Source organism: Nomascus leucogenys, chromosome 18 (assembly GCF_006542625.1).
Source record: "Nomascus leucogenys isolate Asia chromosome 18, Asia_NLE_v1, whole genome shotgun sequence".
NCBI classification, from domain to species: Eukaryota; Metazoa; Chordata; class Mammalia; order Primates; family Hylobatidae; genus Nomascus; species Nomascus leucogenys.
In genome coordinates, this window is record NC_044398.1 from 39913284 (window position 1) to 39935346 (window position 22063).

The 22063-nt window shown below is 40.3% G+C and overlaps 2 protein-coding genes across 2 annotated transcripts in view; one reads left to right on the forward strand and one right to left on the reverse strand.

The window, feature by feature from the left end:
• Nucleotides 1-3082: 3082 nt before the first annotated feature.
• Nucleotides 3083-22063, forward strand: part of LOC115831152 (putative zinc finger protein 66) — a 31042-nt gene continuing 12061 nt past the window's right edge. Inside the window, exon 1 of the mRNA XM_030797761.1 lies at nt 3083-3196. Within this exon, the coding sequence (XP_030653621.1) occupies nt 3194-3196 (3 nt within the window). The 5' untranslated portion in view covers nt 3083-3193. The remainder of the gene's footprint in view (nt 3197-22063) is intronic.
• LOC100601415 (putative ankyrin repeat domain-containing protein 30B-like) overlaps nt 13516-22063 on the reverse strand; it is a 68027-nt gene continuing 59479 nt past the window's right edge. The window contains exon 12 of the transcript XR_004026776.1: nt 13516-13925. The gene's annotated coding sequence lies outside the window, so the exon portion shown is untranslated. The remainder of the gene's footprint in view (nt 13926-22063) is intronic.

Genomic DNA, 22063 nt, shown 5'->3' on the forward strand with positions numbered 1-22063 from the left:
GACCTCGTGATCTGCCCACCACGGCCTCCCAAAGTGCTGGGATTACAGGTGTGCACCACAGCACCCGGCCAAAATGGGGGGTTTTTAAACAGACTTGGTGGAGACCATTGTTTTGAACTAAGCTCATGCACTGAACCCCAACATACCAAGCCAAGCTGAAATGGAGTCACTCATGCTAAATGCAACATAATTGAACTGAAACTTAAAAAAAGGATTAATTCTAAAACATACCAGGTTTCGTTTTTCTTCTGTAAACAGAAGGTTTCCACACAAGGAGGTCCCCTCTACTCCAACTCTTAACAAATAATAACCCAAAGTCATTGTTTCCACTTTACAAAACCCACAGTTCTGCTATTTCACAGTAGGATTTGAGACCAAAGAAGTACATTTATCACTGGGGCAGGGTAATACTAATATCTAAAATTTTGCTCTATCTTTCAAATTTGAGAGAATGACCAAAAGGGAGGAATTGTTAAATTGAGTTTAGCCTAAATCTGCCTTCCTACATATTTAATTTTGGTCAAAAGTTTTCTCTGTACATAGTAAACTAAAACCTAATTGAATGTGTAAACAGACTGTAACCCACTCTTGGGCCAGTCACTGTTTTGGCCAATCAAAGGGGGTCAACTATTCAAACCATGTTCAAATAAGGCAAATCCCAAGCTGTAATAATCTGGTTGTTTCTGTACTTCACTTCTGTTTTCTGTATGTCACTTTGTCTTTCTGACCATTAATCTTCTTCCATTATGTGGCTGTGCTGGAGTCTCTCTTAGCCTACTCTGTATCTGGAGGCTGCCAAATTTACAAAGTATTCTTTGCTCAATTACATTCTACTAAATTTAATTTGTCTAAGGTTTTTTCTTTTAACAGTTTTCAAATTTCTCCTATGATGAAAAATAAGTAAAAGGTTGTTGGGCTTTGATTTCCTTAACTTCTCCCTCAGCCATTTCCCCAGACTATTTCATGTCCTTCTAAAATACTTCTGCAGTTTTTTGAGGGGATTATTCCCAGTGGTAAACAGTACTACCTGGCATGAATATAAAAGGAATCTGACTTCTATTACAGAAGTGTCACACTTCGGTATTTCGAAGGTCGAGGAAAGCTAGTTGAGTGGTGCAGTCTGTGGAGGCGCATGGGCTTTGGAGTCAGGTAGAGTTTATCCAGAGTCTCAGTCCCCACTTAGTAGCTGTGGGTCTTCGGACAAGTTTTTTGATGTAAAAGAATTCTATAAACCTAATATGCAAGGAAAGGCAGGGTGATACTGACAGCAAAAACGGCAGCAATTCTTCATCCCTTCTGTATTTATGCCCATTGCAAGGTGCTTTTACAGCTATTAGCATCAAGTGACAGGATCTGTTTTCCAAACTTTGGATGTGGCTGGACTTATCTGCTTAGGGCAATAGAAACCTGTGAACATGATAGTGTGCTAGTTTTGAGCCTAGGCTCAAACGATCTTGAATCCTTCTGTTTTTGCTTTGGAATGCTGCCATCTGTATGAGAGTAAGCCCCTGTTATCCAGCTGAAGGCTGAGATATGGGGAGGAGAAGCAAGATGCCCCTGTTGACAGTCAGCATACCCCTGGAAGCAAGCTGCCTAGTCAACCAGCAGCTTACCATACATGCCTGAAGGAGCTCAGCTCAGACCAGAAGAATGGCTCAGTGAGCCAAGCCTAAATGGCTGAGCATGTCAATCATGAGCTACTAAGTTTTTTGTGGTTTTTATGCATCAATAACTAACTAATCCATGCACCCAGTGTAGATAGCCTGGTAGGATTCAAAAACAGATTGATTACTACTATTTGAAAACAGTGAACATCTCATAGGTATTGCTTTTCTTGTTCCTTATTTAAATTTGGATATCTTATAAGATAATGTTGAGTAATGCAAAAATGCACGGTAGACACGTACACATGTGATTGGTGCTTATAATTACACGATCCCCACACTACAGGAGAAAAGAGAAAACCACAGCTTGATTATTAGGGCCATGGCCAAATAGCAAATTACGTTTGCCATTAATTCATTTTCTCCATATCTAAACATTGGAGGTCAAGTCTGTGAGCCAGATCTAAAAACATGGGGTTCCCCTCTCCTGTGGCCCTATCATCCTTTGTTTACTGTCTGATTTCTGGAAAGAAGGCAGGCAGGCAACAGGTTGGCAGCAATGGTCTACCTGTGAACATTTTATTTTTTCTACCCTCTTCTCTCTGTATGGGCACTGTCTCCTATACCCTTGGATCTGAGGAGAGAAGTTGGTGAGGACAGGCTGTTTTTTCACCTCTGGCAGAAAAGGGATGTTTTACTGGCCCTTTACCCCACTGAAGTCAGAGCTGCACTCCTATGTGGCAGCTGCTTGCCATTTGTGGGTACTTAGTGCCTGGAAACTCACTGGTCTAAACTGAGAGTGCTAGAAAGGTAAAATATGGAGTGAGTTTCAAATATTTTGTACCAAATATATATATATTCTTCATTAATACTTATTGATTACATATTAAAATGATAATATTTGGAATATATTGGGTTAAATAGTTACAGTCAATTTTACCTATTTCTTTCTACTTTTTAAAAATATGGCTATTAGAAAATTTAAAATTCACACATGGCTCACATTTTATTTCAGAGGATTACCTCCTCCTTGTAATCTCAGGCTGCTTGCTCAAAAGACTAGGGCCAGGAAGATCATGAAATCCAAAATTCTAAAATAATTCTCATTATATTCTTTCCATTTGTGAATAACATAAAACATATTATTTATAAATGGATATAACCATATACACAAGGTTAAATGCAAACACCCTGTGGAGTAGGCCCTGCTCAGAGCAGGGATAAAGCCCTGCCAGGAAAGGCTGCAGCATAGGTTGTCACCCCGTCCTCATTGAGTCCAGTGTTTGGTCACATCTTCTGTCACTCACGGACTGGGGACGGGGCCTGAAGCTTTATCCAATAAGGGGCACGGGGCCGAAAACCGGGCAATCAGGCTGCAGCTGGAGAGGACAAGGGCAGCTTCCGGGTGTTGGCGGGGCATTTGTCTCCTGACGCAGCTGGAGCTGCAGATCTAGTCTTCAGTTCACAGAGAACTGCCCACCAACTGCTCCTCCGTACTCTGCTCCTACAGGCCCAGCTGCTTGGCTGTGCGACCTGCAGTGACTGGCAGACCCGTAGCTAAGACGCCAGGATTTCCTGGAAGCAGAGAAATGGTGAGTGCTGGCTCGACATCCCAAGAGATGGGGAGCAGGCTAGTCTCCGCTGCCGAAGCGGCGGTAGCGTGACTCGGCCTCCCTGCAGTCGTCTTCTAGGTTTGTGGACCCGAGTCCCTCCTGGCCCAGCTCGGCCACAGATGGCGGCTGGACTGGAAGCTGGGACCCCGGGCTCCAGTCTCCTGCCTGTGTGGCGACACCGGCTCCTCAGCCTGGAGCCCTCCCTGTGCCGCTCCGCTCCCACAGCCACGCGTCTTCCCCAGCGTGTGCGGGGATGATTGGAGCGTCATCACGGGAGAATCTCTACTCGGTGAGCGGGATTTGTGGATGCAAAGAGCTGTATTTGTGGGGTCCCCGGTCCCTCTTTTCTCCTGTTAAAAATGTAACGGGGGGTGGTGGAGGCCGGGCGCGGTGGCCCATGCCTGTAATCCCAGCACTTTGGGAGGCCGAGGCGGGCGGATCTCGAGGTCAAGAGCTCGAGACCATCCTGGCTAACACGGTGAAACCCCGTCTCTACTAAAAATACAAACAAAAAACGAGCGTGGTAGCGGGCGCCTGCAGTTCCAGCTACTCGGGAGGCTGAGGCAGGAGAATGGCGTGAACCCAGGAGACGGAGCTTGCAGTGAGCCTAGATCGCGCCACTGCACTCCAGCCTGGGAGACAGAGCGAGACTCCCTCTCAAAAAAAAAGTAAGGGGGTCACTGCAAAAATATTAAAAAATTTAGGCAAAGAGCGATTCAAGAATCGTAGAGCACCGAACTATTGTTTGTAGTTGTTCATTGTGAGGGGCTTGAAGGAAACGCGTTTTTTTTTTTTTTTTTTTGGAGACAGAGTCTGGCTCTGTCGCCCAGGCTGGAGTGCAATGGCGCAATCTCGGCTCACTGCAACCTCCGCTTCCCGGGTTCATGTGATTCTCCTGCCTCAGCCTCCCGAGTAGCTGGGATTACAGGGGCCCGCCACCATTACCGGCTAATGTTTTTGTATTTTTAATGGAGGGTTTCACCAGGTTAGCCAGGCTGGTCTCGAACTCCTGACCTCAGGTGACCCACCTGCCTCGGCCTCCCAACGTGCTGCGACTGCAGGAGTGAGCCACTGCGCCCGACCCAAGGAAACGCTTTTACAAGATGCAGTGAGGAAGCAAATCGAATTCAATAATTGGTTGGATACAGTAATGTAGTCGCCTTATTTGTACGATGCAGGTGGGAAAGTTTTGGTTATGTAAGCAGAGGTTTATTGGAGATTTGTGATTGCTTAAGCCTGAATTCTGTTTACCCCAAGGCAGAAATTTACTAGAAGTGCCTTTGAGTTAAATTTTTTTAAACTTAGGAACTCAGGGCACCAGAGCCACCTTGGTCTAATTGCCTGCTATCTAATTATCTTCACACTCCACTGGGGACTAGTTTTCTCCTGCATTTTCCAAATATGTCTCAAGCAGGGTCTCAAGTCTACCTCCCCGTCACCGTTCCCCCAACCTAACCTCTCTTGTAGTAAAATACTAACTTTCCAGTTCTTTCTGACATTCCCAAATGCTAACTTCCCCTCCATGGTTCACAACATTACCATTATTTCTTCTTTACTGTACATTTCAGACACAGTATTTTAATTAATCATTTTTTCACAAAGCATTGGGTAACACTTTTAGAAAGATTTGTTTTCTGTTCGTAACCATTTCACATGAGAAAAAAGCACAGTCGTCTTCTGATAATTGTAAAAAACCTTTGTGCCTCTTATGTTCTCTACTCATAGATGAGAATTGAACAATGAGAACACTTGGACACAGGATGGGGAACATCACACACGGGGCCTGTCGTGGATTGGGGGGAGGGGGAGGAATAGCATTAGGAGGTATACCTAATGTAAATGACGAGTTAATGGGTGCAGCACACCAACATGGCACATGTATACATATGTAACGAACCTGCACATTGTGCACATGTACCCTAGAACTTAAAGTATTAACAACAACAACAAAAAAAAACCTTTGTGCCTCCTTTTATCTTCCCTAGGCACAGATATGTTATCAGAATGTCTTTTTTTTTTCTTTTGAGACAGAGTCTCACTCTGTCACCCAGGCTGGAGTGCAGTGGTGTGATCTCGGCCCACTGCATCCTCACCTCCCAGGTTCAAGTGATTTTCTTGCCTCAGCCTCCTGAGCAGCTGGGATTATAGGCCTGTGCTACCATGCCCGGCTAATTTTTGTATTTTTAGTAGAGACCAGGTTTCGCCATATTGGTCAGGCTGGTCTCGAACTCCTTACCTTAAGTGATCCACCCACCTCGGCCTCCCAAAGTGCTGGAATTATAGGCGTGAGCCACCGCGCCTGGCCCAAAATGTCTTTGAGTTGGGGTTGCCTTTGGAAGCTTTACAAGGTGATGTGTCCTCAGATATGTTCCAGTTTTATCCTGGTCCTGGGTTTCACACTGTCTAGGGATAACCCAAAATACCCACCATGGCCATGTCTGCTAGAGTGTCTAGTGAATATCAGCTTCTAAGTCATTTTCCTTCCAGAAGACAACCTGAGTTAAAGAGTGTAGCCTCTCAAGGGAGCAGGTGGATGCCCTGGGTCAGAGAGAAATCTCCTGGTGTACCCTTCCTCTGAAAAGCTAACCCCTTGAGACATTAAGTTTGCCTTCATCCAACCCAGCTTCCATTTCTTGGAGACATATTGCTGGTCAGCTAATCAGATGGTGGTATTGAGGTTAAAAGAGAGAAATAATTTTTGCCCTTGATTTTTTCAGATTTGTGAAGGAAAGAAAATAGTCCAAAAAACAAAAACTACCCAACCCAGTGAGATGGTGCAAGAACCTGCAAAGTAAAAATGCACTTGAGGCCCTCACTGGGGCATAGCATAGTTTCTCCCGGAGCATGGTCACTGAGCACTTAAGTGATCAGGATGAGGGTGGGAGGATCTCTCATTTGTTGGATGGCCTGACTTGACACATGAATCAAACACATCTGTATTCCAATGAGCATTTTAACTTCTGGGTTTTTCACCTAGAAGATATTTGTTCACTTATTAGTTTTTTAACTGTAAATTGCATTTTATCAGTAGAGCTTGAAAGGTTAAGAAAATATACAAAGGACATGAAAAAGGTAGGTTTCAGGAAAAAATTAAATATTTAGTCATACATTCCATTTGTTAAAAATTCTTATTTACCTTTTTGTTCCCCAGAGTGAGTGTAGAAAGATTGTCAAGTGTTTTTTTTTTTTTTGTTTTGTTTTGTTTTTTTTCAGAGGGGCACGATTCAAACAGAATCCCAGGGCTTAGCTTTGGGAATGCTACTGGGAAAAAGAATAGGAAAAAATGTTTATTTCATTATGGCTGTAATGAATATATTTCTACAAGAAAATATGGTAGGTCAGTTGGTGAAATGTGTAGATTCATCAAAACATTAGTTCCGATTTTTGCAGAGTGAATTGTGACAGTGGCTATCTCTGCTCTATATCCTGTTATCTTGATTTTTGAGTTTAAATGCTAAATTTTATGAGATGGGACTTGCCACCTCCTAGCAGTGTTCCCATGTGACTGTTTACTAAACGATCTGTTATAAAATAATTTAATGACATGTTTATTGTCTGAAAGGGATAGTTTTGCTTTTTTTGTTAAGTCATGGAATGTAAGTAAGCACTTTAAAAATTTTCTTCCTTTTTTTTTTTTGAGACGGTGTCTTGCTCTGTCTTCCAGGCTGGAGGGCAGTGGCATGATCTCAGCTCACTGCAACCTCCGCCTCCTGGGCTCAAGCAATTCTCCTGCCTCAGCCTCCTGAGTAGCTGGGATTACAGGCGAGCACCACCATGTCTGGTTAATTTTTGTATTTTTATTAGAGACGGGGTTTCACCATGTTGGTCAGGCTAGTCTTGAACTCCTGACCTCGTGATCCACCCGCCTTGGCCACCCAAAGTGCTGGGATTACAGGCGTGAGCCACTGTGCCCGGCCTAAAATTTTCTTCCCTTATGTAAACTCTGTGTTTGAGCAATTTTGCTGAATTTTTCAAACACTTAGTTTTAAAAAACCAAGTGAATAACTCTGACTGGGAATTGAAGCCTGAGCCCAATGACTCCAAGCTGAGGCCAATATTGACACTGCAAAAAAAGGTTATTGAAGGTCCAGTTATTTCTTCCTGAGGAGCCTTTCCTGCAGGTGTCCCAGCCTGCTCACCCCAGCCATGGAAGAAGCCTTTCTACTGAGAGAAGCTACAGAGTCCAGGCAAGCTGGGGATCCATAGGCAGATGCAGCTGGGGTTGGGATGGAAGGGCATTGGGAAGGTCTTTCTGAGGATGGAATTGTTATTGTCCTGGGGTTTTTTCTAGACTCTGTCAAATAAAAAAGGTCAGATTTAACTAAAAAGTTTTGAATTTCCAAAGGAGTATTGCAACAGGGGGTAGTACAGACTATAAGATCTTTGAGGACCTCAAAGGTTAGGCATCCAAGGGCTTTCTTTCCTAGGGAGAAGCAAACAAGATTAGAAAGGAGATGGGAGGGGAGGGCAGGATGAAGGGTGGCAAAATCAGACTCTAGATCAGAGAATATTTTACCCTGAAGTCAGTATCTTTTTAGCAGGGACATAACATGAGGTTGTATGTTTGCTCAGACTGAGATTGGGTCAAAGTTCAGGAGTCTGGGGAAGGAGAGAAACTTAAGCAAAGTTGGATTAAAAAGTATGTTGTTATGATCACTAAAGACAATTGTTCAGTTGATTCTTTATGGGAAAAAGATGAAAATTTGTAGAGTCTGTGTCTGGCTATATGATAGGTGAAAAAAGCAAGCATCATCTAAGTCACAATGGGAAAGCTGTTTATTTTCATTAAGCTGCTCCTGGAGAACACAATAGATGAGAAATTTTTCGTAATCACAGTTATTTACCAAAATTGTCTCTGTGCCCCCATCTTTTCACACTACTTTCCTTTTTTCTATACACCTCTTCCATTTGACTGTCCCTGCATTGTATCTTATAGAACAAATGGGTAAACACAAGTATAGTGTTTTGCCGAGTTCTGTGAGTAGTTTAATCACATTATTCAACTCCAGGAGGGGTTCAATAATTTGAACCATTTAAAGTAGCTGCTCTAGACAGTCACTCAGAAGTACAGATGGGCACCTGGGACTTGTGATGGGCATCTGCAGTAAGGACAGTATTGTGGGACTAAACTCTGGACTTGTGGGATCTGTACTGATTTTGAGTAGTGTGAGATAAAATGTTAAACAACTGGTTGGTTTTGGAGAATTGCTTGATATTCAGGAAATTCTACAAATTAGGTGTCAGAAGAAAGACATCACAGGGGCTAGGGACCGGACCCTGTGTGTTCTCCTGCACACAAGCCGTCACACTGCACATTCTCCTGTGATTCCAGTTCTCCGAGGGTGAGAGGGGAATGGAAACTTAGAGAAAAGGAGTTCTCAGAACAAACCTTCTTCCCCTACAGCTGCCATCACTTGGTTTTTACCTACTCATGAACCTACGCACTAGGAGGTATTGATGTGGCCATGCGCCTCCCAGGACTAGGCACCACCCTCAGGAATTCCATCACAGTGCCTTTGCTGCTAAAGTTTCTTGCCAGAAACCTGTGCAAGTACCTATAGGACTCCTAGCTTATTTCTGCCCTCAGACACTGAATCTGCATCAGCAACCCATTCTCTCCATCAACCTAGGGTTCTGGACTCCCTGTTCATAATCTCACCTGCCTGCATGAACACAAAAAATTCATAGTACAGTCCCTCCTGGGCCACATCTTTAACTCAAACCAGCCCTTCCAGCTACCTTTTATTCTTTCCCCACTCATAAATTTTTGGAGGCTCCTTTCTCACTTCTACTTTTTTTTTTTTTCTAGACAGAATTTCGCTCTTGTTGCCCAGGCTGGAGTGCAATGGTGCAATCTCAGCTCACTGCAACCTCCGCCTCCCAGGTTCAAGCGATTCTCCTGCCTCAGTAATGTGTAATGAGGCTAATTTTGTATTTTTAGTAGAGACAGGGTTTCTCCATGTTGGTCAGGCTAGTCTCCAACTCCCTATGTCAGGTGATGCACCCGACTCAACCTCCCAAAGTGCTGCGATTACAGGTGTGAGCCACCACCCCCCGCCTCTCTCTTCTACTTTTTGCCCCACAGTCTTTCTTTCACGTGCACACAGTGTGTTCAGAACCACCCCTTAGGTGCCTAAATCCAGTGCATACTAAAATTCAGATGTCCAAAAGTTCAAAACCATGTCTATAGTTCTGGCTGTTGTACAAGAAAATACAATTTAGGAATAAGAGGCTTAATTCTTTTACATAGAAATAAATGCTTTTTCTATCTCATTCCCTACCAGATTGTCTTTGTCTAGGACCTGAGAACCATTATTTTGCTTTTGCTTTCGATTTGGCAAAGGTTTTCTTTATCTTTTTTATTTTTACTTTTTATTTTCTGTCTTTTAAAGTAGACATGGATTAGAACAAGCTCATTTTAAGAGCACACAAAAGTTGAATGGAAAGAATAAAATTCAATTCAGCTATAAGTATAATGAAGAGTAAAAGATACTAAGTGATTATGTAATGTTTGGAGGCTGGAGTAGTTACACTGCAAAAGCAAGAACAGTTTAGTGTAAGAACTGAGCAGTGGAATTTTTAGCTAGTTTGTATTTATTACTTAAGAAAAATTAACATAGTTTTATGTAGTCTTTAGTAGACAACATGCATCCATGTAAATTAAACAGTATTTTCTACAATTGTGTGAATATAAGGCCACAATATTTACTATGAATAAATCCCTTAAATAGTAATTTTAATATAATTATTTATTCTTTTGAAATATAAAGTATTATAACTGAGTTAAGGTTACAGATAATTTAAAAAATATATGTCATGACTAGTATATTAAAATTATTTATACTTAGATATATCTAATATCCAAAGAAAATACACTATCCAATTGTTACAGTAGATATTAATCTGACATGCTTATTAATTGATCCCATAGACATAATAATAGGTCAGCTGAGTGTGGTGGCTCACGCCTATAATCACAGCACTTTGGGAGGCCGAGGCGGGCACATCACCTGAGGTCAGGAGTTTGAGACCACCCTGACCAACATGGAGAAACCCCGTCTCTACTAAAAAAAATACACAATTAGCTGGGGATGGTGGTGCATGCCTGTAATCCTAGCTACTCGGGAGGCTGAGGCAGGAGAATCACTTGAACCTGGGAGGTGGAGGCTGCAGTGAGCTGAGATTGCACCATTGCACTCCAGCCTGGGCAACAAGAGCAAAACTCCATCTCAAAAAAAAAAGATATAGTAATAGGTTAGCAAAATTTTACATTCTATTTTTTTGTTGTTGTTGTTTTTGAGATGGAGTCTGGCTCTGTCACCCAGGCTGGAGTGCAGTGGCATGATCTCAGCTCACTGCAACCTCTGCCTCCTGGGTTCAAGCGATTCTCCTGCCTCAGCCCCTAAGTAGCTGGGATTACAGGTGTCCGCCACCACGCCTGGCTAGTTTTTGTATTTTAGTAGAGACGGGGTTTCACCATGTTGGCCAGGCTGGTCTTCAACTCCTGACCCAGGTGATCTGCCTGCCTCAGCCTCCCAAAGTGCTGGAATTACAGGCATGAGCCACCGCGCGCTGCCTTACAGTCTATTCTTATGGTCTACTAAATTAGGAATGCCACTCTTACAGAACAAATCAATGCAAGTGATGTGACTACCCAAAAATCATGAATCATAATAGTCTTCAGTTAGATATGTTGCAATCTCAGATATGGTTCTACTATGTAAACAGGGTCGAATTCCAATTCTTTATCAAAAAGTGCTGGCGAAGGTTGCCTGATGTGTTCCAATGCAGATTCTCAATCCAATGGCCAGCAGATGAGAGAGCAGCAGAGATGGAAGAAAAGTCTTAAGAAATTCTGCTGAGAATATGCCCCCTTTCTTCATAACACTGTGTTTCTCGTGTTGAGAGCGGCTGTGCATTTTGGGTGTTTAGAGAGAAACTTTCTCAGGGGAATATTTTCTGGTTGACTTGGCTAATATTATATGTAATCTGAATTTTTCTTTCAGATGCTTTTAACCTCTTAATACAATTTTATTCAGACTGAGAGCTGTTTTTCTCTTCAATGCTTTCGGTGTCTGTCTTCAGAAGGGACACCCAAAAGTGTCTCATGGTGTTTCTGAGTGAGCTGGGCTGTCACAATGAGAACTCTTTGGCACTCTATCAAGACCCATGCTGGGAATCCAGCAGTATTTTTTTGTCACCATTATAAATAAAAACGTAGGCTGAAACATTGCTCCCATTTCCATTATTGCAAAAGTGCAATCCTACCCAGGAGTCCTGCAGGTTCTCGTCCTGCAGTTCAGGGACCCTGCTCCTTAATGTGACACTGGACTGCACTGTGGCAGTTGGAGTCCATGTGGAATGTGGGCTGCCAGCTGTGTGCTGTGAGCTGTGCCTCGGTGGTAGATGGTAGGGGAAGAGACGGGACACAGGCCACCAGGACAGGGCAAGCAGGATTGCTGCAGCCCGTGGCCTGGGGAGTAGGGACCCTTTGCTTTGAAATGTAAATAGCCAAAAGAATAGTATCCTATCTCACAGTGTCTGTAAAAGAACTAGAGCCTACCTTCAGCAGGCACTTGGCTGTAAGTTGCAAAACTACCTCCTTCATGAAGATGTCAGAAGTTTATTTTTCCTTTGAATATAACCAATTAACATACACAGATGGCCTCCCCCATTACCAGGAGAATTTAGGATAAACTGTGCATGACAAATGGTGCTGTCAAATCTTCTAATTGAGGACTAATTATAGAGATCTTTCTGTCTTTGCAATCTCTTGAGCAGATTGTCTGTAATTCATGTCACATCACATTCTGGTTTTATTGTGCAATAAAACACTTTTCTTTCTGTTCTGTTATTGTGGGGTTTTTCTAGGATTGGAGACAATTTTCCTTTTAATTATATTTCTCACTGTCCACAATTACCAAACATTGTATATACGTATAAGGTGCCCACCAAGCTTCACTTTAGAGAAGGCTTTCCCCCTCAGGCTTCCAGTCAACCCAGTCAGTTGTGCTTCAGAGTGCACACTGCCCCCAGAGTATGCAGGCAGAATTGTGTCTCTGCCTATTTCACATCTATAGTCCTCTACAACCACTTGTAGAGAGGTTAAGCCTTTCTACAAGTGGTTGAAAAAATTCACAGGACAGTAATCAGCCATTTCACCTCTTTCAGTGACCATAGTGTCTTTAGACCTGAAACTGAGTTGGAGACTATTAGGCCCAGAAGAACAATTAGGGTGACATGTGTGCATTGAGTAAATGTGAGTATCTCAACGTTCCTCTTTCTCCTCCTCCCGAAATTCCCATAAATGTGCAGTTAACACCTGCCATTTCTCCACCCATCCAGGACCTAAATCTACAGTACCAAATCCTGAATCTCAGTCTTGAGATTAGAGGAAAAAGAATAACTTTGATCTGAGGAGTGCAAGTCCTTTTAGTTTTATCAGGCCCGGAGAGACATAAAAATGAGAACATAATTATGTTCTACTGCCTCCTTTGAGCTACGTTTTTACCTCTTGAAACTGTTTGCTATTGCTACAAGTAGATATAAATTAACCTAATAATGCCACACTAGAATAAGCAATACCTTATAGCTTAAAAATATATAGCCAATTAGTCATCAATGTTACTTCTGTAGATCAAGAAGAATTTCTGACAAACGACTTTGTTTCAGTCCACTCCCTGTCCCTCTCTTTTGCCTTTGTAAAGCCACTTGTAACTGCTGCTAATTAAAGTGTACATTCAAGGCAACTTGAATCTATGCTCCCAGGTTTCAATCCTTAGGCTTGGCCCAAATAAACTCTCTACTTAAATGAGTGTTGCCTTAGCCTTTTCTTTTTAGGCTGACATATCATATGCTAGAGCAGACTTTATGATGGAAACTGTTTTTTTTTTTTTTACTCTCCTTGCTATAACACCAAAGAATGAAGAGTCAGGTTGATCTTACCTGTAATCTGCACATAAGAGCTGAGCTCTCCCTGGGATTCACAGGAGAGAGCCAGATTTTGGATTGAGAATATACAGAAAACCCATAGGAGACATTTTCTGATCTGTGAGATGTCAGTATAGAAATCTTAAAGTCCTCCTTTCAGAGTGTATCCCTTTGAGCTTTCCAGATCTTTTCCAGTGACCTGCTATGGTTATGTGAGAGGCTGCTGGTGCAAGTAGAATCTGGTTGCATAATCTGTAAGTGTAAACATGCATGTCAGCAGGGAGAGATCAAAGCCACAAAATACCCAGAGCAATGACATAAGTTTACCTATTTGTAAAATGTGATACTGGAGTAGAGTATTCTTGTCCTTTCTCTTACCTAAGAGCTAGCTAATCAGAACAGGTGATATCACACATAGATCCAGGTTCTGGAGCTCTACCAGGGCAGTTCCATTTTCTACTTAGAATCAGCTTGAGTCTTTCCTGCCTGGATCAACATAGGGTCATCAGTCCATGGTCACTAGGAATCCTCTCACAATCACCCGGGAATCTTTAAGACATTTCAGGATGTCCTGTACAGACTTGGGTCAGGCTGGCAGGAGTATCTAATTCTGCTTCCATGTTAGAGGAAGGGAAATGAGTCATTCAGTGTCTGTTCCTTCTTTTGTAGAAAGAATCTCCCTGGTTGGTACCCGGACGAGACTTTCTCCAGTTTCCTTGGCAAAAAATTCAGGAGTTCTGGAGACTCAGACTGATAAATTGCCTCCATTTCATATGGCCTTTAGAAAAATAGATGAAGCAGTCATGGTCCCTGTCATTCAAAAACTTTCATTCTAGAGCAACTGGATAAATGGTTTAATTAAGCATCATATAGTCAGTACAATAAAGTGGGGTGTTAAGGGGACTTGGGCGATGGCTCTTATGTTGTTGTGACTTCTGATGTCACCACCTGAAGAGCTGTTCTCAAACAGGAGAGTTATTTGTATTTCGATTGCTTTTACCGTGCTGAGAATACATATTTTCTAATAAAATTATCCTAGAAAGCCCTAAAAATTTTGGTTAAATTGTTTGTTATTATATGTTATAAAATAGAGTAGTGGCTAAATGTATTAAAATTATACAAACTCTTAAGTTTCTCTTGGACAGGCTTAGGAAAGACAGAACAAGAAGTACTCCAGCAGCATAGAGATCATAATTCAACATAGGACCGTTTCTCCACCCCAGCTCTGTCCAGATTCACCCTTTTCTGAGCCTCATTCAGGTCTGGTCCCACCCTGGAGTCTCTCCTCACAGAACTCATTAGAGGAGACCAGAGATTTGGGAGGTGGCTCCTGCCGCCTCTCCAGAGTTTATGCTCACAATATTCTGAAACTCAAAAGCAGATAAATTAGGGCAATAAACTATATATTTTGAGGTCTTAACTTCTTTTTAATTAAAACCAGTGCTTATAGAGACATTCCATCCTGGTAGTTACTCCACAAGTCACAAGAAAGTAAATGGAAATGCAATAAAAAATCTCTCTGAACTACACTTAAGCCTTTCCTTTCTGTATCCCTCCCATCTGTCTATATTTATTTCTTATGCTATACATTTAAAAAAAAATCAGTGAGAGGCCAGGCTCTGTGGCTCATGCCTGTAATCCTAGCACTTTGGGAGGCTGAGGTGGGCGGATCACTTGAGGTTGGGAGTTCGAGACCAGCCTGACCAACATGGAGAAACCCCGTCTCTACTAAAAATACAAACTTAGCTCAGTGTCGTAGTGCATGCCTGTAATCCCAACTACTCGGGAGACTGAGGCAGGAGAATCGCTTGAACCCAGGAGGTGGAGGTTGCGGTGAGCTGAGATCGTGCCATTGCACTTCCAGCCTGGGCAACAAGAGCAAAACTCCATCTCAAAAAAAAAAAAAAATCAATAAGAGATAAACAGGAGAAGAAAACAATGCTGGCCCCTTCATCTGAATTCTGAGAATTATTGAACACTTAGTACCCAACTCTCAAGTTGTTACGAAGATTAAATCACATAATGTGATGTTCCCAGCACACTGCTCTGTAACACACTCTTGAGCACATAGTACCTGCTTAATAAGCATTGCATAAGTATATGTGTACATGTTGTTTTTCAGTGCAGACTTACTCAGACATTGATGCCTTCTCCTGTCTCTGTAAACTTTAAAGAGCTAGCAAAGAATGTGTTCTTTCAGGATAGAGATTGATTGTTTATTTGATCAGAAGTGTTTTTGTTGTGATGAGTGATGAGTGTAAGAGTCTGTTCCATGCCTGCTTTTTCTAACTAAATGCTACTAATGATGGGTCTGGGGAAGCTACATCAGCATTGACAGGAGATGTGTTTAAAATGCACTTTCATGGACCCTTTTAAAACCTGCAGAATCACATTACATAGTGTGGGGCCAGGGTTACCAAATGATTTATATGCACATTGAAGCTTGAGAGGCAGTGCTTAGCTAAGTGGTTCTTGGCCCAGGCTTCTAATTAAGATTCCATGGCCAGGTTGCAGAAATCTTTTCACTTGTGCCCTTCCCGCAGGCTCTGTGTATTGTTCTGGGTGGAAGCATCCTTGTTGATATAATTAAGTGCCTCAGGTGACTCCAGGTTGAGGCCAGGGTCAAACATGAGGAATTCAAAATACATTCATGAGAGTTGAGTTCAAACTTTATTCCAAAGGGAGGTCACAGGGCCTGCTATGGTTGGATTTGGTAGGGACAAGTTAGTGTGGCCCATATTCCCATTGCTGTAGCAGAAATTGTGGCGTCTGTGGCAGGGGAGAGCACCTGAGGGCAGGAAAAAGAAAGATAAATTTTGATCTTCATGGAGGAGCTCACTGTCCTTGAATCTCACCTGTTATAAACAACATATATGGGTGGACATTTTCTGCATGCCTGGATCTTTCTACCTGTGTTTGTGGTGGTAGCAGGTGAAGGGATTGTGCTGATTCCTTTAAAGGCATATTACCAAGATGCAGGTGTGACTTGTCCAGAGAATATCAACTGAGAAGAAATCCTAGAGAAGGATGATGAAGAGAAAAATGGCTTTTTCTCAGGTGACTGTGTCTCAGATCAGGAGCTGTGTTCACTCTGCCTCCTGGAATGCCATATGTTTAGAACTTACAAACCTGTACTTCTTGACTTTATGCTGTTTCTCCCTATAAGTTTGTTTAAACATTTTTTCTTCTCATGATAGTCAAGGAACTCTGAAAAAATATTTTTTTTCTATATACTAGAGCCTTCTCGACATTCTCTTCATCTTGGCTTCTTCTCTGCCATGCAGAATTCTCATCATTAATTTATGACTCGTAATATTAAAAATATTCCCTTTGGCTGGGCGCGGTGGCTCATGCCTATTATCCCAGCACTTTGGGAGGCCAATGTGGCGGATGACCTGAGGTCAAGAGTTCGAGACCAGCCTGGCCAACATGGTGAAACCCTGTCACTACTAAAAATACAAAAAATAGCTGGGCGTGGTGGCAGGTGCCTGTAATCCCAGCTACTCGGGAGGCTGAGGCAAGAGAATCACTTGAACCCAGGAGGTGGAGGTTGCGGAGGTTGCAGTGAGCCTACATCGTGCCACTGCACTCCAGCCTGGGCAATAGAGAGAGACTCCATCTCTAAAGAAAAAAAAAAAGAAAAATACCCTTTGTTGCTGGTGCTGGTGCACATGGAAAGGTATGGATACCCAAGATTCCTACTGGGGAGAGGTGGGGTTCTTAGATATTCATGAAAAAGGGGAATATGTAATGTTGAAGTTCTGTCTGTGTGCTCCATCAACTCCATGCAGAACAGGATTAAAATATGCACATTTGAACAGGATGGCATTTATTACCCAGAATAATTCAGAAAGTTTTGAAAAAAATAATTAGGAGATACTAGCTTTCTAGAATGCTAAAGAAAGTCTGCGTAAATACTCTATTAGAGATTACACAACATGAGCAATTACTGTAGCTTGCATTTTGCATAAAACTTGTTTCTTTATGATTAGATTTGAATTATAATTTGCTCCTTTGGCGGGGGCCAGTATCCCAGCAGTGATATTGTGTCCTTCTGTGAGCATCAGCGCATGATGAAAATTTGTTCTGTTACAATTGGTGTTAATTTGATTCGCTTAGTTAAATAGTTCTCTGAGAATTTTTTTCCACTGTAGAGTTATTTTTCTCTTTATTATTGAGTACCTTGGGGACATTTACCAGCTGATGTGCATAAAGCATCACATGTAATCTGGAAGTTCTCTTTTCTTCTTGGATTCTCTTTGCATATATCTTTCTTTAAAAAGTGAAGTCTCTCACCTTTGTTTACTGGTCATAAAAACCCAGGCTCTGCCACTTAATGAATGTTTGACAAAATATTTATCTTGGGCCAGAAAGATTGATGTCACCTGTGAGCTTGTTAGAAATTCAGAAACTCAGGTTTTACCTCAGGTTTCTTGAAACAAAATCTGCGTAAAAAGATCTCCAGTTTATTGTTGTACACAGTTTATTGTAAAGTACCTCTTAAAATTTGAGAGGTACTTTATAACTAAGCCTGACTTTTTAATCTGAGAAATATACAGAACTTATACTGTATGATTAAATCGAGCACTCAAAAATGTACATGTCTATGTTCCTGTTGTTAATTTTGTACTTTATCATTCAAAAAATATCATCTATACACTACACTGGTGTTGTGAATCTTATGCTGTCTTTTCTCAGAGATAGAGAATACAACAGAGAATATTTCTTAGTTGGGAATTATTTTATAGGACAATTTCAGTCGTATAAGTCAGAATCAGTTGTCTTCACTCATTTTATCTTAAGTCAATTTAAGAATTCTGCCCATGGCCACTTGAAGTGTGTGTGTGTGTTTTCAGGGACTGTTGACATTCAGGGGTGTAGCCATAGAATTCTGTCCGGAGGAGTGTCAACACCTAGATGCTGCTCAGCAGAATTTGTATAAGGATGTGATTGATGTTAGAGAACTACAGAAACCCGGTCTTCTTGGTTGAGGATAACTTCAATATAGAATTCCTAATTTACCTAAAGTTTTCATTTTCTTCCTTTGTAGGATGTGTTTTGGTAATTTCTGCTTTGCATGAGTGAATTTCAGATCCCTGTTTTCAAGACAATCTTGAGGATTTTTTGGTGTGGAAAATAAATTCTTCAGGTTGTTTCATTTTGACCTGAATTTTCCCCTTTCCTGAGCTTATCTATATTATTCACTCTAGATAAGTGGTAATTTCAGAAATTTAGTGGCATAAAATAATGTTGTCCACACCTTAAAATTCAATTGCCACCACCAATTTTTGATTCAGTAATACTGGGGAGTGAAACTGAGGACCCACATATTTAATGTACTTTCTGAATATGCTAAAGGTTCTGTCAGTAAAAAGTATTTTGGAATTAATTTTCTAGAATCTTCTATTATGTCCTCTTTTCTCTACTTAGCACAGTATTAGGTTGGTAAATGGAGAATTCCAGGAAAAGTCATGCTCATGCTGCTTTTTAAAATAAAACAGGTATTGTCTTCTCTAAGCCAGACCTGGTCACCTGTCTGGAGCAAAGGGAAAAGCCATGGAGTATGAAGCACCCAGGTAGGTGAAAGCGAATGAAGAAGAGGATGACATAGATGAGACATCCAAAGGCCGAGGAGGAACCCAGACTTTTACATGTGATTTGGGAAGCTGTGCTCCAGTGGAAATCTTTTCTGAGAAGCTTGGGTTTTTTCACTTGTTCTCACATAGGGGCATCCTCTGTCCCATGCTCTCTAATGACTCTACTTTTTCTTCAATAATTTTTCTTCAGATTTGCAGTGAGAGCCAAAGTTCTCTTTATGGCTTATAAAGGAGTACACAATCTGACTACTTTTATTGCTTTTGGGGATATACAAATAGCTGCATATTTTTTAGAAACTCTGTGTTTAACCATTTTTAAGTTCTCTTTCTGCATTGCGTCTGAAATATGTAAAAGTAGTGATATTGAGATTTGGTTCAGAAATCCCAGAAATACAACAAACATATGTTGTATGTTTTCTGCTTTATAGTTTTTTATTTTATGGAGGTTTCAAATGTGTTTCTACAGAAATTCATACTCGGTAATTTAATCAGAATATTAAGTATCTCTTTAAGAATATCTAATGTTATTTGAATTGAAATTTTTATTCTTTTAGTACTAACTGAGGTTGTAATTTCAACTCTGTCTTAATTTCTCAACTGTAATATAACGTATATATTTCCTACATTTCTTCAATTCACTATGTCAGGGAACTTAGAACATTACTGAGCATATGTTAAGCTCCCACTTCTTTCCTTGTTTTTTAAATTACTATTTTGTAATTTTATCTTGTTTAGGATAAAGTTTACCAGAACTGTAATTTATATGTGTGTATATATATGTAGGTGTGTATTGTGGATTTTTTTACAAGTGAAAATTGTATAATTATATATTTATTGTGTACAATGTAATGACTTACTGCATGTGTAGATTGTAAAATGATTAGCACAATTATGTTTGTGACCATTTCTATCACCTTTCCTCACATAGGTACCTTTTTTGTAATGAAAACACCTAAGATCTGCTGACACCAAATTTTAAGCATACAAAAAATTAGTGTTAACTGTATCATGAAGCTATACATTACATTCAAAAAACTTACTCATAACAGAAAATTTGTGTCTTTTCAACATCTTTTCATTTTCTCCCATATCTAGTCCCTGACAACTACCATTGCAGTCTCTGCTTCTGTGAGTTCAGCTTTCTTAGATTCCCCATATAAGTGAGAATGAGCAGTATTTCTCTTTCTGTGTCTGGCTTATTTCCCTTGGCATAATGTCTTCCAGTTCTACCCATGTTGTTGAAATGGCAAGATTTTGTTATTTTTCAGGCTAAATAATATTCTATTGTTTATTTATACCAGGTTTTCTTTATTCAGCATCCACAAACATTTAGGTTTTTTATATCTTGGCAATTGTGAATAATGCTGCAACAAATATGGTGGTACAGATATGTCTTCAAGTTACTTATTTCATTTCCTTTGGTTATATACACAGAACTGGGATTGCTAGATTGTGTAGTAGTTCTGTATTTCAAATAACCTCTATTGGTTTTTGTAATGACTCCATCAATTTATAACTCTCCAAGAATGTACAGAATTTTTTTTCTTCAAAGTGTTGCCAACACTTGTTATGTTTCTTCTTTTTACATTATCCATTCTAACATGTTTGAAATGATACTCATGGTTTTGATTTGCAATTGCCTGATATTTGGTGACATTGAGTACTTTATGGTTTATCTGTTGGCCATTTGTATGTCTTCATTGGACAAATATCAGTTTAGTTTTTTGCCTATTTTGAACTGGGTTACTGTGGTTTTTGCTTTTAATCTGCTTGCATTTCTTATATATATTTTGTATATCAATCTTTTATCAGATGTATGGTTTGCAAATATTTTTTCCCATTCTACAGATTTTTTTATTTTATTGTTCCCTTTTCTGTGCAGAAGGTTTTTAGTTTGATGCAGTCCAGCTTGTTTATATTTGCTTTTGTTGCTGTACTTTTGTTATTATGTCTAACAAATTATTGTTAAGACCATATCATGCGGGTTTTCCATGTATTTTGTTTTCAGATTTTTTAAGGATTCATATTTAAGTCTGTAATTTAACTTTTAGCGTGGTGTAAGAAAAATAAGCTAATTTTATTCCTTTGCCTGGAGGTTACCAGTTTTTTCAGAACCAAATATTAAAAAGACTATACTTTGTTCATTGTGTATTTTTGGTGCACTTGTCAAAGATTAGTAAACTTTATACGCCTGGGTTTATTTCTGGGCTCTATTCTGTTCCATTGGTTTCTTGTGTCCATATTTTGCATGTATCATCTTGTTTTTTTTTACTACAATCTGAAAGTATAGTTTGAAATCGTAAAGTATGAAGTTCGGTTGCTTTGTCCTTTTTCCTCTATATTGCTTTGGTTTTTCAAAGCCTATTGTAGTTTCATGTAAATTTTAGAATTGTAATTTCCATTACCGTGAAAAATGTCACTGGATTTTTAATAGGGAGTTCATTGAAACTGTAGATCACTTTGAATCATATGGCACTTTATAATATTTATTCTTCCAGTTCATAAACATGAAATCTTTTGGCATTTATTTGTGACTTCTTCAATTTCTTTCATCAATATATGTTTCAGTGTAAAGATCTTTTGCCTTCTTTGTTAAATTTATTTTTCAGAAATTTATTTTTTTAATTCTATTGGAAATGAGATTGTTTTCTTCCTTTTTTATCAGATGGTTTGTTGTTAGCATATGGAATCATAACTGATAATTATTTGTTAATGTTATATATTGCTAATTTTCTGAGGGCATTTGTTAGTTTTTGATGCACTGTTTATGGTTTTCTATATATAAGATCATGTCACCTACAAACAGCAACATTTTAATTTTTTTTTCCTCAGTTTGAATGTCATTTTTAGGGTCATTTTCTTGACTAATTCTTCTGCAAAGTACTTTCACTGCTATGTTAAAATAGAAACATTGACAATGGAACCATGTAGCCTTACCCTGGTGTCTATAAATTTGAAGAAGCAAACAGCTCTTTAATTTTTTATAAACTGATTTCAGGAGGTACAGATCTTCTTTTGTTGGGTCCTCAGGGTAATGGGATGCCCTATGAGCTTATAGTAGGGAAGAGTTTGTAACTGTGTCACAAGGCTGCTGGGTATGCAGTGGATTCTACCTTCAAGTGGCTTTTTACCAGGGGCTTTGGTTGTTGTGATTCCCATCTAATGTCTGGGCGGGCTAGATTTCCTTCAGGACTTTTATTTATAGGGCAGAAACTAGGACAGATTTCTGCAGTTGGGTCTGCATATGGTGGACCTTATATCGGGATGTGGTAAGTGTGGCTACCACTGAGTATTTGGAAGTTTTTTTCCACATCACTGT